Source organism: Marmota monax, unplaced genomic scaffold (assembly GCF_021218885.2).
Source record: "Marmota monax isolate L192 unplaced genomic scaffold, Marmota_monax_Labrador192_F-V1.1 WCK01_AAM20220418_F8-fsc00098, whole genome shotgun sequence".
In the NCBI taxonomy this organism is placed as follows: domain Eukaryota; kingdom Metazoa; phylum Chordata; class Mammalia; order Rodentia; family Sciuridae; genus Marmota; species Marmota monax.
This window is the reverse complement of record NW_026694639.1, coordinates 2446324-2460846: the sequence shown is the minus strand read 5'-3', so window position 1 is coordinate 2460846 and position 14523 is coordinate 2446324. Positions and strand designations below refer to the sequence as shown.

The 14523-nt window shown below is 36.8% G+C and overlaps 1 protein-coding gene across 9 annotated transcripts in view; it reads right to left on the bottom strand.

Moving 5' to 3' along the window:
- The window catches only part of Nebl (nebulette), a 337044-nt gene that overhangs the window by 78154 nt on the left and 244367 nt on the right, over nucleotides 1-14523 (bottom strand). For 7 of the 9 annotated variants that reach the window (XM_058572293.1, XM_046423005.2, XM_046423009.2 and 4 more), the window contains 2 exons: nucleotides 10067-10177; nucleotides 182-283 (listed from right to left, as the gene is read on the bottom strand). The exons of the other annotated variants lie outside the window; for them this stretch is intronic. In XM_058572293.1, coding sequence (XP_058428276.1) covers nucleotides 182-283; nucleotides 10067-10177 — 213 coding nt within the window. The remainder of the gene's footprint in view (nucleotides 1-181; nucleotides 284-10066; nucleotides 10178-14523) is intronic. 9 annotated transcript variants of the gene reach the window in all.

The window sequence follows — 14523 nt, the reverse complement described above, 5'->3', positions numbered from 1 at the left end:
ATATACCCAAATAATTACATAATCAAATGGATAATTCAGGGAAAAACATTGAGATGTCACTAATCCAGATTGATTAATTACACTAATTAAATTAACCATCCAAATACCAAAGCTGTACTTTGTATCTTGCAAAAAAAATTTTAAAAAGCATTTCTGTACAAGATTTAAAAAGATGAATTACATTGCTTATGATCTTGGAGATCTGAGTTGCCTTCTTGATATCCGGTCTGTCCAGCTCCGCAGTATACGTGTGGGTGTCCTGCACATCTTTCCTATAAGAAATCTGATCAAAGAGACAGTTTTGATTGAAAAGAAACAAGGGGGAAAAAAACAACTTAGTAATTTCATTTAGCTACTAACCTTCATGTCTGTAACATTATTTGTCCTTGTCATAATTGCTAAGAGAACTTATTGGCCTTGAGTTGCTTTTTTCATGTTTTGGTGCACAACATTCATTTTCATAGACAGATTAACTCGTCACAGTATACCTATAGCTCACTAACATTAACATATTTGAAATGAAAAAAATATATATTTGAAATGGATTTATATTACCTAAGAAATAGAAGGCTAAGAACAGGGCACAAACCAGTCTCAAAGGATTTTTCACAGATACCTATTAGCATGCTTGGTGTGTAAGTGTGGATGCTTCTGTTCATATACAGAATGTACTTAGCAATCACTTCAACTTGCCTACCACATATTCTCAACCTCAGGGGATGTAGCGTAAGTCCCAGCAAATGAAGACTAAAAATCACTTCCTTTGGGGAAGGAAGGTGTTGAGGCTCTCAACTACACTCTTCTCTCCTTTTTCTAACTGAACTCTTCAAATGATCATTCCAAGGAGACCTAGACATGGCTACCAATAGTTTTACCATCCATACATATATCATTATGATAGCTTGATCCATTCAAAATAAGAATTATTACATTAAGAAATATTCTCCCTCTGAATGTTATGCATGTTAGACATAATCAAGCCAAAGTACAGAAAGTAGAGATTTAAAGATAAAAATGTATGAATTTTGCCAAATGTTAAATACTTTAGATCATGTACCTTTATGTTAACTTGACTAACGAATAGAGGAGAGACCAGAATAACATTGCTATCATGTCTGATGGTCAACATCTCACTTGTCTCCCACTTTCCAAATTCTTGATTTGTCATGAGCCAAAGCAATTGTCAGCTGTGGGTCTATATGGCATATTACCAGAGGTGGTTGATTTATCTATTATAATACTTTCCATTAAAGTAAAAATGCAAAGCATGCAGAAACCCATCTTTACTTTTTCAGAGCACAAAAAGGTAGAAAACTGAAATAAACCATTGGCTACTTTATAATTACCTTTTGCACAAGGATTTTTAACATTGCTTGTAAACTTTCTGCAATAGCACCATCTGAGCTACTTATAAAATATTTAGATTCCTAAGGTCTATCCACAATCCTCTGGAATAAAATTTTGGTAAATGGAGCCCAAGAATCTGATTTTAATGAATTCCCTAGTTGATCACTATGAACCAGTGTTCTAGATAATATTAATGTATCTTGTTATTTTCTCTTCAACCTTGAAGATCTAAAACACTCCTACTTTTTTTTATTTCTTCCAAAAACAATTATCAGCTGTGAGACATGATAATGCATTAATACTTCAACAGATTCCCTTTGCATTATTTTATTTCAATGAAATATTAAGGTACACTTCTTCTATTTGCCCTTTGAAAGCTTATTTTTGCCTCACTACCAAGATCATTTTTTAAATTGCATTTACAACTGTGAATCTGAAAAGTACATAGTGTTTAAGCACAATTAGTATTAAGTCCCTCAGAATTAATACTTCATAAGCTTTATGTTAGCAAGTAATTTCAGGTAGGTTTTATACATACAGGTAGTAAAAGAAACACAAATATAAGCTAGTGACTGAGTTATATTGTCTGGTGAATTTTCAATCTTCAGGGATTTTTTTTTTTAATAGACCAATTACATTGGCTTCACAAAGCAACACACTCATCCACAAATGATAGCAACTCAACCTCAGCCTACAGGGAGTTAAAACACAAGCTGTGTAAACAAAAACCAGCTCTCAGGTGAAAACAAACCCAAATTATTACCCACCTCCAAGACTGTTTCTAAGTTACTACATTCATTTGAAAACCACCAGGGGAGGGGGAATGTCTTTTTGTTTAGAAAAGAATGAGGGTAAAAATGGAAACCTTTACTTTTTGAAAAGAACTGCAACCTTTCAGCAATCCCAGCTTTACATGGGTTACCTAATTATATGCTGTTCAGCCTAATGACTGCTGAAGAGAGGTGAACAGCACAAAGGCGGCAGGAGCAGGACTTTGAATAGGGCCCCATCATCCATGTAAATTGCAAATTAGAGGCCAGCATATGTGACTCAAAACAAATATTAAGATTGACATGAGCTGTACATTCAAACAAGAGGACACCACAGAGCCACACAGGAGAAAAGCGCAGGAGCCTGATCACAAGTCAGATCTTCTGGAACGCTACTGCTCAGGGATATTCCACAGGAAAGGGGGCTTACGTCTGTGGACCCGCAAGAGTAGCAAGCTCCTGGTTTCACTCTTGCAAGGATGTCTGAACATGCATGGTATGGCAACACGGTTTCCTGAGGAGGTTACTCATCTTCCTGTACCTAGATCACCCTTAGCTTTGAGGGAACTCATCTGACATTCCTCATGTGTCTGCAGTATGGATTTGTTCCATTCTGGCATTGCATCAGAACTCAGGAAGAGTCCAATGGTCAAGTAGCAGAAGAGCTTGGAGGTCCAAGTGTGTGTATAGGCAAGCTCACGTGCATGTGGGTATGTCTGTATTTCCTGAATCAATTTGAAATCTAAATGCTAACCATATTGAAACAGTGGATTGGCCACCATTTTTTATTCTTCTCAAGACAACATAGTGATCTAAATAATATTGTTTCTAGGAAGAAGAGAGAAAGGAAGAGATTCTTGAAAATCATCAACCCAGAATGGGCTAATGGGTATAAGCTTGACAGTCAATGATTGATTTTATGTTATCTCCTTCAATGTTTTATTCCGGCTATGTTCTCAAAGCACAGAAGAGAACGAAGAAGGAAGAGAAGCAAAAAAGAAGAAAGAAGGAAAAAAAGAAGATAGCAGGCGGAAGATGGAGGAGGTGAGGAGGAAGAGAAACCAATGATATTAAAAATGGTCTCTAAGACTGGGGCTGTAGCTCAGTGGTAGAGCACTTGCCTACCACGTGTGAGGCACTGGGTTCAATCCTCAGCACCACATTAAAAAAAATAAATTAATTAAATAAAGGTATTGTGTCCATCTTCAACTAAAAAGAAAAATTTTTAAAATGGTCTCCACTTTTAGACTCTTCAATATGCCTAGGAAGAACTTACTTACTTCTATGGATTTTTTTCAAAATGTCCATAAAATCTGTTCAATTGAATTCCCTTCTTACTCTTCTATGTCAAGTGTATTCTTAATCTTTATCTAGTGTATTCTTAGTAATGAACATTAGAAGCATTTGAGTACATCCCACAAAGGAAACAACTGGAATTTTAATGAGTATTTCACTGATCTTACAAAACGACTTCAGGAAAAATAATATCTCAACAATACTTAAGACTCCCCTAGGGGAAGATGCCATATTTTTTCCATTTCCCTAATTCTTTTATTATATATCTCAGTGACATCTCATCATTCTCTTCTATATGTCTGTCACAAGGCAAAATAGTAATTATCATTGAAGATCATTTTTATATATTTATCTTATATCCAAGATGATCAGCTTTATCTTTTTCACAGTAGGAAGACATATAATTTCATCTGCAAATGATGATTCTGGTCTCTTCCATAGGGACACTCAGAATTACTATTTTAGATACCTGATTACTTCCTTTTGCCTTCTACTTTAACTGAATTTGTCTCTTTCCACATATCTGAGTCATTTTCCTAAACTATTCCTTTTTTAGTAGACATGTATTCATTTTTTTCTCCTAGGAATTTTTATTTGGAAACTGTCCCCCTGACTCCAGGTGATCAGGAGGGACCCTCAATCTGCCTCTCTATAGACAGGGTTGGCCACATGCCCTGGACCATCCAATCAGGTTCTGGATCCACTTAGAAACCATGGTTTTAAAAGGCACACTTATATTCCAAGCAGGGGCAGAGTCATCCAGTGGATCTGAGGCTGAGGTTGGCTCACACTTTTCTCTGGGATCAGCTGCTATGAGGATGATTTAAGCTTTGAAGTTACAGCTGTCATCTTGAATCCTCACAGAAACTGTGTGAAAGGAACATCACCCCACGCAAGTAGAGTGAGATATGGGACAGAGGAGGGCTTTGGGTGACACTGTGACAGCTCTGGAACCAGTTGTGCCTGGAGCTAGTGTTCATTTCCTAATTACAGTCTGCCCTCAATATCCCTGGCTTCCACATCCAGGACTCAACCAACCATGCATTGAAGAAATTCAAAAAAGAAAGTTATATCTGTACCGAACATGTACAGACTGTCTTTGCATCATTATGCCCTAAACAATACAGTATAATGACTGTTTACATAGCTTTTATATTGTTTTAGGAATAACAAGGTAATCTATAGTTGATTTTAAATATAGAGGAAGATGTGCACGGATTACACGCAAGTACTGTGCCATGTTTTATTAAAGACTTGAACATGCCCAGATTTTTAGTGTCCACAGGGGTCCTGGGACCAATCACTTGAGGATATCAAGGCACAACTATACATATACCAATAAATATTCCTTTTACTCCAAGGACTTTAGATTCCTGTCGAAAATGCTAGCAAGATCCATTTCATGTTTTTCTGCAGCATCTAATCTGTTCTTTTTTTTTAAACCTCCAATAAAGAATTGTATTCCATCAAATTTTGTCTTTGAATTTCTTCCTTATCTCACCATGTTCCCCTTTGCCCTAGCTTTATTTTCATATCACTTCATGGTCTTTGAATCTTGTCTTGTTCCCTCCTTGAATCTCCTTCTGCTTCAAAACAGCCATGTTCTTTGCATGCTTCCTTCATTCCTGCAGCGTGATCCACGTTAGGCACTGCTCTGGATCCTCTATGTGTATTAATTCATTAAACCATCACCCCACCCCTGTTGGGTGGGGTTGTCTATACTCAATCAGGCTCTTCTGAAGCTCCTTTTCCAGGCTGGAGCAACATCCCCCAGCATCCCCTTCCATATACAGTCATGGGTTAGACTTGGCCACTAAACTGGCTCCTATGAGATTCTGAAAGTAGCACAGATGCCTTTACTCCCCAGGTACAGCCAGATACATGTGTGTGATCTAAGGATTCGCAATGACCTTCCAGCAGGCTTTCTACTTTTATAAAATGGTGATTTGAGACTCCTTGGTAGGTGAGTTAATAAACTAGATAGAAGCAAAACCTCCACAGACTGTCAGTGAGGTGAAAGCAAAGCACTGGGAGATGAGAAGACTGGGGGGTGGGGAAGGGAGCCTCCCTGGAAACCACAGACAGACAGACACCTGTGGGACTGAAATTTCACAAGCAGGCAGGCCTTGAGAGAATGAGATCAGGCTGGGCTAGGACCAATATTTTCATTGCTCTGGTGAAGGTTAAATGATTCTTGGTGAGAAGAAACTAGAACAGAAGTGAGGAGTGTAACCTGTATAGAGTCACAATCTTGAAGCCCAGGTTCAATCATTATCAAGAAAACCTTTTATTATCATCATGAACTCCAGGGGCACAGGAACTTTTTTCTTTCTTTCTTTCTTTTTTAAAATGTTTTTTTGTTGTGCTGGGAATCAAACACAGGGCCTTGCACATTCTAGACAAGGGCTCTATCACTGAGCTACACCCCCAGCTCCTGGAAAGTCTTTTATTAAACTTACTTAAATGTTATTATTTATAAGAGAATATGAACCTTTTTAAGATATAAATCTTGTTTTCTATACGACAATATAAACTTTTCAAATATAAGTGAATATACATTCTGATGCTATTGAGCAAACAAAAAAGTTTTTAATTGTCTAAAAAGATGGAGTAAAATAAGTTACATCTAAAACAATGTATCATTATTATTATTATTATTGCCAATGTTTATATGTCATTTTATAGTTAGTATATGTCTTCTTATTCATAACTTAATTTTATCAACCACACAATCTCATGAAAAGAGCAGAATAGGTATTACTAACAATTTTGGCTTGGAGATGAACAAGAATACCAATATATTTAGTATCTGAAATACTAAATCCTTACAGGCTATTACTATAAGTCACACTGGGGAACCACACGGAGCCGTAATTGTTTTTCCAGTATTATTTTACTGATTTATCTTTAAGGTTTTTCACTTTCTGATGAAACAGAAATTTGTCTACTGATAAGGTTTTATTAATTTTAAGTCAGTACATAAATCATTCTTGAAAAAGAACATTAAATCTCTTATTTCCCATGCTGAATACTTTCTTTTTCATACATGTTGAATTGATTACCAATATGGTGTTTAGGTAAAGTTTACTATTCCGATTTCATCACAAGTTGGTATAAACCATACTATTTATAAAACTTAAAATGGTGATTTTTTGTTTGACTTTCTTGAGAACTATTGGACTTCAGGCCTCTGATAAGATGGATGAGAACTAACAATGTAATTGAGGTTTTCATTACAAGTCCATCTTCAGGGGAAAGTCACAGAACAGAAAACCTCCAGTTTCTCTCATTACATTAGTAAAATTTGGCAGGAATATATCCCTTAAGATATAAAAGGATTTAGATTGGCTGGTTTTAATCAATTTTTAATTATAGTGTCAATAAGATACGTTCAGAAACTTCTTAAATACACCCTTCTGACCAAAACACTTCTTAATATTAATTTCATATTGATTTAGCCCTTTTATAAACCAATTCTCTTTTAATTGTTTCAAATGAATGATGATATCATCCTAAACACTCAAATCACCCTTTAAAAACTGGAGGAGGACCAAGTAGGCCCAATATTTTATTGAGTGTCTCTTCTGCAGAGCCCTTTACATATATTATTTAATACTTGTGAGAGCCTGGGGAGGTAGATGTCCTTGTCTCCATTTTATAGAAAAAAAAAAACTGAGATATAGAGATATTAAGTAACTTGTCCCAGGTCATCCGCAGGATGGTACCAGGGATTGAACTCAGGGGCACTCAACCACTGAGCCACATCCCCAGCCCTTTTTGTATTTTATTGACAGAGAGGGTCTCACTGAGCTGCTTAGTGCCTCACTAAATTGCTGAGACTGGCTTTGCACTCTCAGTCCTCCTGCCTCAGCCTTCCGAGCTGTGTGTGCCACCGTGCCCAGCTACAGCCAGCATTTTGAGCATGTTCTAACTCCAAAATTTTTTTTCCCTCATATATACTAGCATAGAGCAAATTCTAATAATTTTTCCCTTTTGGTGATCTTTAAATCTTAGAGTGATACAAGAGACCCCTGCCCCCAGAATACTCTTCCCCTTGGAACTTTCAGTTACTCAGAGGTGAGAAATCAGTTCATAAATAAACATCCCTCTCCTCTTCTTCTGCTCATTTACATCACTGAAAGTATAAGGGAGAGAAAGATTCTGAAGAAAAATCACTCCTCTTGACCACTAAGGACCATTTTAATAAAAGGTATGATCAGAAAGGAGGCAAAAATTAACTTGCTCTGATCTGCAATTATTCTAGTTTCCTGGGTCTCTAGCAGAACTCAGAAAGCTGACTTGATTTTGGTGGCAACATAAATTAAACCAGGTAAGCAAAGGCACTGACTTTCATCGTTCCTCAGTTAATCATATTCACAATGGATGGTACATTTTTATTTGAAATTAAGTCACTCACTTATAGCCAGAGTGCAAAGTGACATTCCACATCACAAAAGGGCAATTAATTCTGCTAGTCAATTCTCTGCCTAAGTTTCTTCAGGCTGATGTTTTATGGGAGACAAGAGTTTTGTCTTTCACAGAGATTAGGTGGGTCCAGCTGAACCAGGAGACATACACACTAGCTCTCCTTGCAGCTTTTAAGACCAATCCTTAAATTTCATATTGTAGGGACAACAAATGTATTACTCCAAGTGGCTTGACTCTGGAGGAATATCAACTACTTCACAGGTAGAATACAAATATCATTCTCACTTTAAATCTAAGTAAATAGTCTTAAACACTTTCCAAATCCTATTATATGTACAAACTTTGCATGCAAAGGTTGGGCTGTGTTGGCAGAGGAGTGTAAGTAAACACATCCTTCTCCCATGAGCACACACTGTTGAATGGAGGAGAAAAGGGCTTCATTCTGTATTCCCTCAATCAAAGACCTTTTAAAAGAAAAGGCAGAGTTAAAATAATAAGCCCAGTTCTATGACAAGGAACTCCCCTATTTGAATTGCATGGAATTATAGAGTAAGAAAAGGCCTCCCAGGGATCCATGTTACACCAGTCTCCACCCCAGGGCACCAGCCCACCTTCTACCCTTGGACTTTTATATGAGTTCAAGGTCTCTCCAGCCACAAAATAGTGGGAACTCGGGTGTTTCCGTTATTCTTTCCTGCAGTGCATCTGAACTCAGATGATGTCTTACAATGCTACCCATTTTTTAAATGTTTTTGGTTATAGATGGACATATACCTTTTTTAAATTTTTATGTAGTGCTGAGGATTGAACCCAGTGCCTTCCACATGTGAGGCAGGCACTCTATCACTGAGCTACAACCCCAGCCCACAACGCTACTCATTTTAAAAATTTCACTTAAAATCTTGACTAATTACCAGTGACCTTTAAGAAGAAGATAGCGGGGTACAGCAAAAAGAGCGAACTCCAGAGTTTGATTCCCGAGTCTTCTTTTCTTCATCTAAGAAATGGGAATCAGTACAGGGATTTTGTAAGAAACGGAAATGATCAAAGTCTTGGCACAGAGCCTGGTGCATGGCTGAGCTGGGTAAATGGTAGTTAGGATTATTATAGTCATTCTGTAAGCAAACAGTTCTTATAAGGCCTCCCTAAAATAATAGCCCTGATAATAACTGCAGACCTGCAGCTTCTTCATCTCCTGTCAATCCTAAAGCATCTTAGAGAAATGCTTTGGTATCAGCATATGTTTAAACATGTGGGTTAGTATGTTAAATTCCTCTCTGGTTTTTAATTTAAACATTTAATGCAATTTAATACCAAATAGTCATTGCCGTACTGCAGAGAAACACTCTGTACCTCTGGGCCTTGGAGGCACAGAGTCAGCAAAGTTGCTTGGTAGGAGGACTAAGTGACAACCTCCTTTTGAGATAACAAAGATAGATCAGGAACTTTTTCAAGAAAGGGGATTTCTTAATCTAACTAGGACAGGCACCTTATCTTAACTGATTCTAATCCATCAAGAACCTGACCAGCGGTTCATACATGTCTTTTGGAAAGCAGAGAATTTCATGACGAGAAGACAAGTTGCCACTACAATTTCAGGAACAGATTATTCTTCTAAGACACCAGGAGAGTAAGCGGTAATTAAACAAATGTATGTAAGCCTTCATGGGCCTGGGAACTGACAACCAAAGAAAAACTTCATTTTCTACAGGCTAACTTTCTTCCTCTTTGTTCTGCTGCTAAGTCCGTCATTAGGCATCTGTTGCTTCCATATTTCCTATCTGTTGGTCCTTACGTTTAATAACTTGATGCCAACAAGCAGTTTAAAAGAAAGAGCAGTGGGGTACAGTCTAGCCAGTGCTCATGGGTGATTCTTCCCTGGGTCACTGGTTGCTGATGCTCTTTCTTGCAGCATTTTTGTGATTCTAGACTGGAAACCATGAGCTTCCACATCAAGTCAAGGAAGCTCTAGAAATGCTGATAACCCAATGGTCTTCTTGAAGCAAAATTTTTAATGCCTGAAAATACCTGGCAATTTAGAAGCATTCTACAAGGTTTTAATGACTATCTTAAGAATAATTCTAATGTACCTCTTACTGATAAGCTATAAAGTCCTTTTTTTGAATAGAAGTGTTGTAATATTTAAATCTCAACTCAATAACCACAAGTTGTAATATGAGTTAGCTACAATTTTCCAGAAAATGGCGAGGAATGAGTTTCCTTACGTTACTCTGGTGTTTGTTGACCTCCATGGCATGTCTGAGATCAGGCGGCTCCTTCATGTGGGCATAATCTGAGACTCCTTTGGCAGCATCATGCTTCTGCTTATAGGCAACCTTCAAAAGCACAAAAAAAACAATTAGTTCCATTTAGAGGTAGCCAAGGGCCGGGGTATCTGCCTAGTGTGCACAAGGCCATGGGTTAGATCCCCAGCACTGCCCAAAAAATCAATCAATCAATTTTTTTAAAAATCCTATAGCAGTATATAAAATTCTTAACTGTTTAATTCCACTGTTTTACAAGGATTTTGTATATTTAAATACCACCAATGATAGATAAATTTGCCTGAGCCTCTGTAACAAGATAATATATATAATGCTTTCATCTCAGTGCTTTGGTTAAGATTCCTAATTCTAACTCTATCATTTATTACAAAACAACCTTGAACAAATGATGAAATCCACAATTCTATTCATCGAGCTTAAATCTCACCTATAGTTTTGGGAAATCCTCCACATCTGAGAGCTTTCACAGTTACAAATGTTCAAGGTTTAAATCTTGAGAAAACAACTGAGCAGATGCAGGGAGGTGGGCAATTATAGAGTATGTAAAAGTTAGTTGCTTATTTTTACATGAAAGGTTCTGATTTTATGTAGATACAACCATAATATAAGATACACCTCATTAAATGCCCAAAGCTTTGGGAGAAAATATAATACACAGATGAAATTCTCAGTTATGTCAGCCTTGTTCTCCATCAGGGATCTGAATGTCATATACCAATACCCTCCATTACCAACCACCTGGGCCAATTTTCTCCATACTGGGTGGAGAGGGGGTGTAAGGAAGATTTTTTTTTTTAGAATGACATCAACTAATATCTGCTCAGTGAATGAATAAATGAATGAATAACCATGAGTGAACATAAACCAACAAATGAAGAAAAGAATGGCAAAATTAATTTTAAAGTATATTAAGGATTTAGTAACAAACACAGTTGAGTGGAGTAGAAATCATGAGGCACAAACAAAATAAAGGCAACCTAAAAAGAAAAACTAGAACAGTTGTGGTCAAGAATAAAATAAGGTCTAGTTTTCAATGAAAAAGAATATAGTTAAACTTAAGGAGAATTCTTTAGCAATATGAGCTCCTTGAGAAGTGGGTCTATATCTTACACATCTTTTAATATCCTGTGCCTATCACAGTGAATGACACAGAGTAGAAATGCAATAAATGTATAGTGAATGGATGAATAAATGAGTTTATTCAACATTCTCATAAACCTACACCCCTCATGGGCTTTCATAAACAGAATTAAACACCCATTTAACTTAGATAATATACTTAGTTTTAAAATTATAACTTTAATCTTTTAAATAAGTTTTACAAATAAAACCATTGAATCTTTCTATCCTTCCCTCCCCCCAAAAAAGCCATCTAGTCCAATTTCCAATGTTTAACTCTCCTCTCTGGCTCCCCACTTTGTTTTTCTTTAAAAATGTCTACTGAAAAAGAATTCAACCTAGGACATCACAGTCTCTGAATTTGGAAAGCTATGATTGAAACTTCTTCCTTTGATCAAACCCCATCTATCTGTCCAGAGTTGGATCTATCCAGTCACAGAGAAAAGGCCTAGTTCACAACACAGAATTTCCAGTGGGAAGACAGATGACTAGCCACCAATGACTTCTGCCCTTCCAGACAGGCTGCTTGGATTAAAGGGTTGAACCCCTGATTATCCAAGAAGCCCTCTTGAATCCAAATCCCAATTTATCCATCCCATTCCCACAACAGCCTGACTTAATCCTATTTAGAATTACTCAATTGAATCCAGGTTATCCTCCTCCACTTGCTAAATGCTATTAATGCATTCACATGTCATGACAACTTCCTTTTGACAGCTATGTTGATATTCCTGTCAATTAATGCACTTAAGTCTTATTCAGCTGGCTTCCCACATCCAGTCCTGTGTGTTTGGTTGATTACCAGGACTCAAATGCAGCCCCTATGTTGTTCCAGGTATAATACACCTTGTTACAGTCTGTCCATCAATTTACTCCATCAAGATATCTAATTCTGATGAATACATCTTTACATTTTCATCAATTACTTATGTTAAACAGGAAACCTCTTAAGGACCCCCATGCAGGGTGAGAGAGTCCATTATCTCAGTTCCATTACATATGACATTAGAACCCTGAGGACAGGAAGGGGGAGTAGTTTAATGGATGGTCAAGTCTAAAAGACAAGGAAAAACTTCTGTTGAGATTTGTTTCTTCTTCTTAAATAAGAAGAGCTAACATATGCCAATCTCCTTTTTGAAGGATGGCTGGTATATTCTGTATTTTAGACTGATGGTCATGTTTGTGACTTGATAACCAAGACCAACGCAGCTAATCATTTTGTGAGTGATCATAGAGATGGTGACTCATCAAGCACAATTTTAAAAAGCACGCTTTCTTAAAAAGCCTACGTAATTTTCTACTTGCAGCTTTAAAATAGTCATTTCATTTATAGATGCCACTAAGCACCACTTTAGAATTAAGATTGCATCAAACTGGAGGCAGCGGAACTTTAATTTATCATATTAATTTTCTTCCTTAAGATAGCTAATGGAAACTTATGTCAAGCTAATAAATTCTCTGATAAATTTGATTTTCTTAGGATCTGTCATTATTATGTGGTATTTCCCTACATTATAACTGTTTTCTTCATGCTTTGAGAACTCAGATTGCTATGGCACTAGACACTCAAAGAGTGGTGGGAACTTGCAATAGTCATACATACTTTATATATAAATGTTTATGTAAGCAGTGTATATATTTATCATATATTTTATCTCCTAGATTTTACATCTCACATATTCATGTGTATGAATATATATGATGTATATAAGTTTAACTTCTAATACACTTTGTAAGTACTATATAGGTAAATGTACTTTTAATCCCATACCAAACACCTCTGAACTCCTATAACAGGGCCCCATAAATACTACTGATAAAAACAATCGATTCCCATAAAACTGCTCAGTTAGGATGACTGAGCAGTCTGTATTGCTTCTGTGATAAGGCATTATTTAGCCTTTTCCTGAAATAGCCTTGCTAAGAAGGATTCCATCACTTCAAGTCACAGTCCATTCCATTGCCAGGTTCCTTTGGGATCTTTGTTTATAAATTTTTCTAATGGAGAGCAGCTGATAAAATGGTCTCCTGGAAACTTCACAACTTTCATTTTTTAAATTGTTTTCTTTTTGTAGTTGTAGATGGACAGATGCCTTTATTTTTTCTATTTTGATGTGGTGCTGAGGATCAAACCCAGTGCCTCACACATGCTAGGCAAGCATTCTGCAACTGAGCTACAGCCCCAACTCCACAACTCTCTGTTTTAAAGGTGTTTCTTCCTATCAGTCATTTTCTAAAGGAAGCATAAATTTAACTGTTATGGTCTGGATATGAAGTGTCCCCCTGAAAAGCTCATGTGTTAGTTAATACAGGAATGTTCAAAGTCAAATATGATAAGAGCTACAACCTCCAGGGTGGATCATCCCATTTGAAGGATTAATAATTTGAATGGATAACTGTAGGCAGCTGGACGTGTAACTTGAGGAAGTAGGTCACTGGGGGTGTGCTCATAGGTGGAATCCTATGTTGCCCCTGGCTCCTCCCACTTGCTCTCTCTGCTTCCTGGCTACCATGAGACAACAGATTCCTTCTGCCATGATGATCTGCCTCACTTCAGCCCCAGAGCAATGGAGTGATCAACCATTCTCTGAGTGAAAATAAACTTTTCCTCCTCTAATTTTTTTTTTTTGTAGTGTTGGGAATTGAACCCAGGACCTTGTGCATGCAAGGCAAGCACTCTACCAACTGAACAAATTTACTGGCAATAAGATGTAAGAAAGTAGAAAAACTATTTGCAAGAGTCTGTGATAATTAAACAATCCTTTTATTGTGCCCAAAATGTTTCAGAGTTGTGGTAACTTAATTTAGAATAATAGACGAATTCTAAACTTTAATGGCATTCTGAGTTGTAATAAAAATTCTCAACAAACTATTATCTACAAATTATTGAATTATTATAAACAATTCAAATAATCTTTCTAATGCTTAAATTCAATGTAGAGTTAAAAAAAAAAAAAAAGCCAGCGAGTGTGTTTGCTGTTTGTAATCAAATACCTACAAGAACACCTTATAAGGCTGGGGATGTGGATCAGTGGTTAAGCACCCCTGGATTCAATCCCTGGTACCAAAAAAAAAAAAAAAGAGAGAGTGCATACATACATGGTAACAATGTACATGATATCCTATTCCATCAAAAGCAATACAATAGGCCCAAAATATACATAATGGATTAGGGGATTATTTTTTTCATGTTAAATTCCACATTGCAAGTATTTACATTCTATATACCTACTTATGCTACTAAAAATTGAGGCCAGAGTCAGGTGCAGTGGCACACA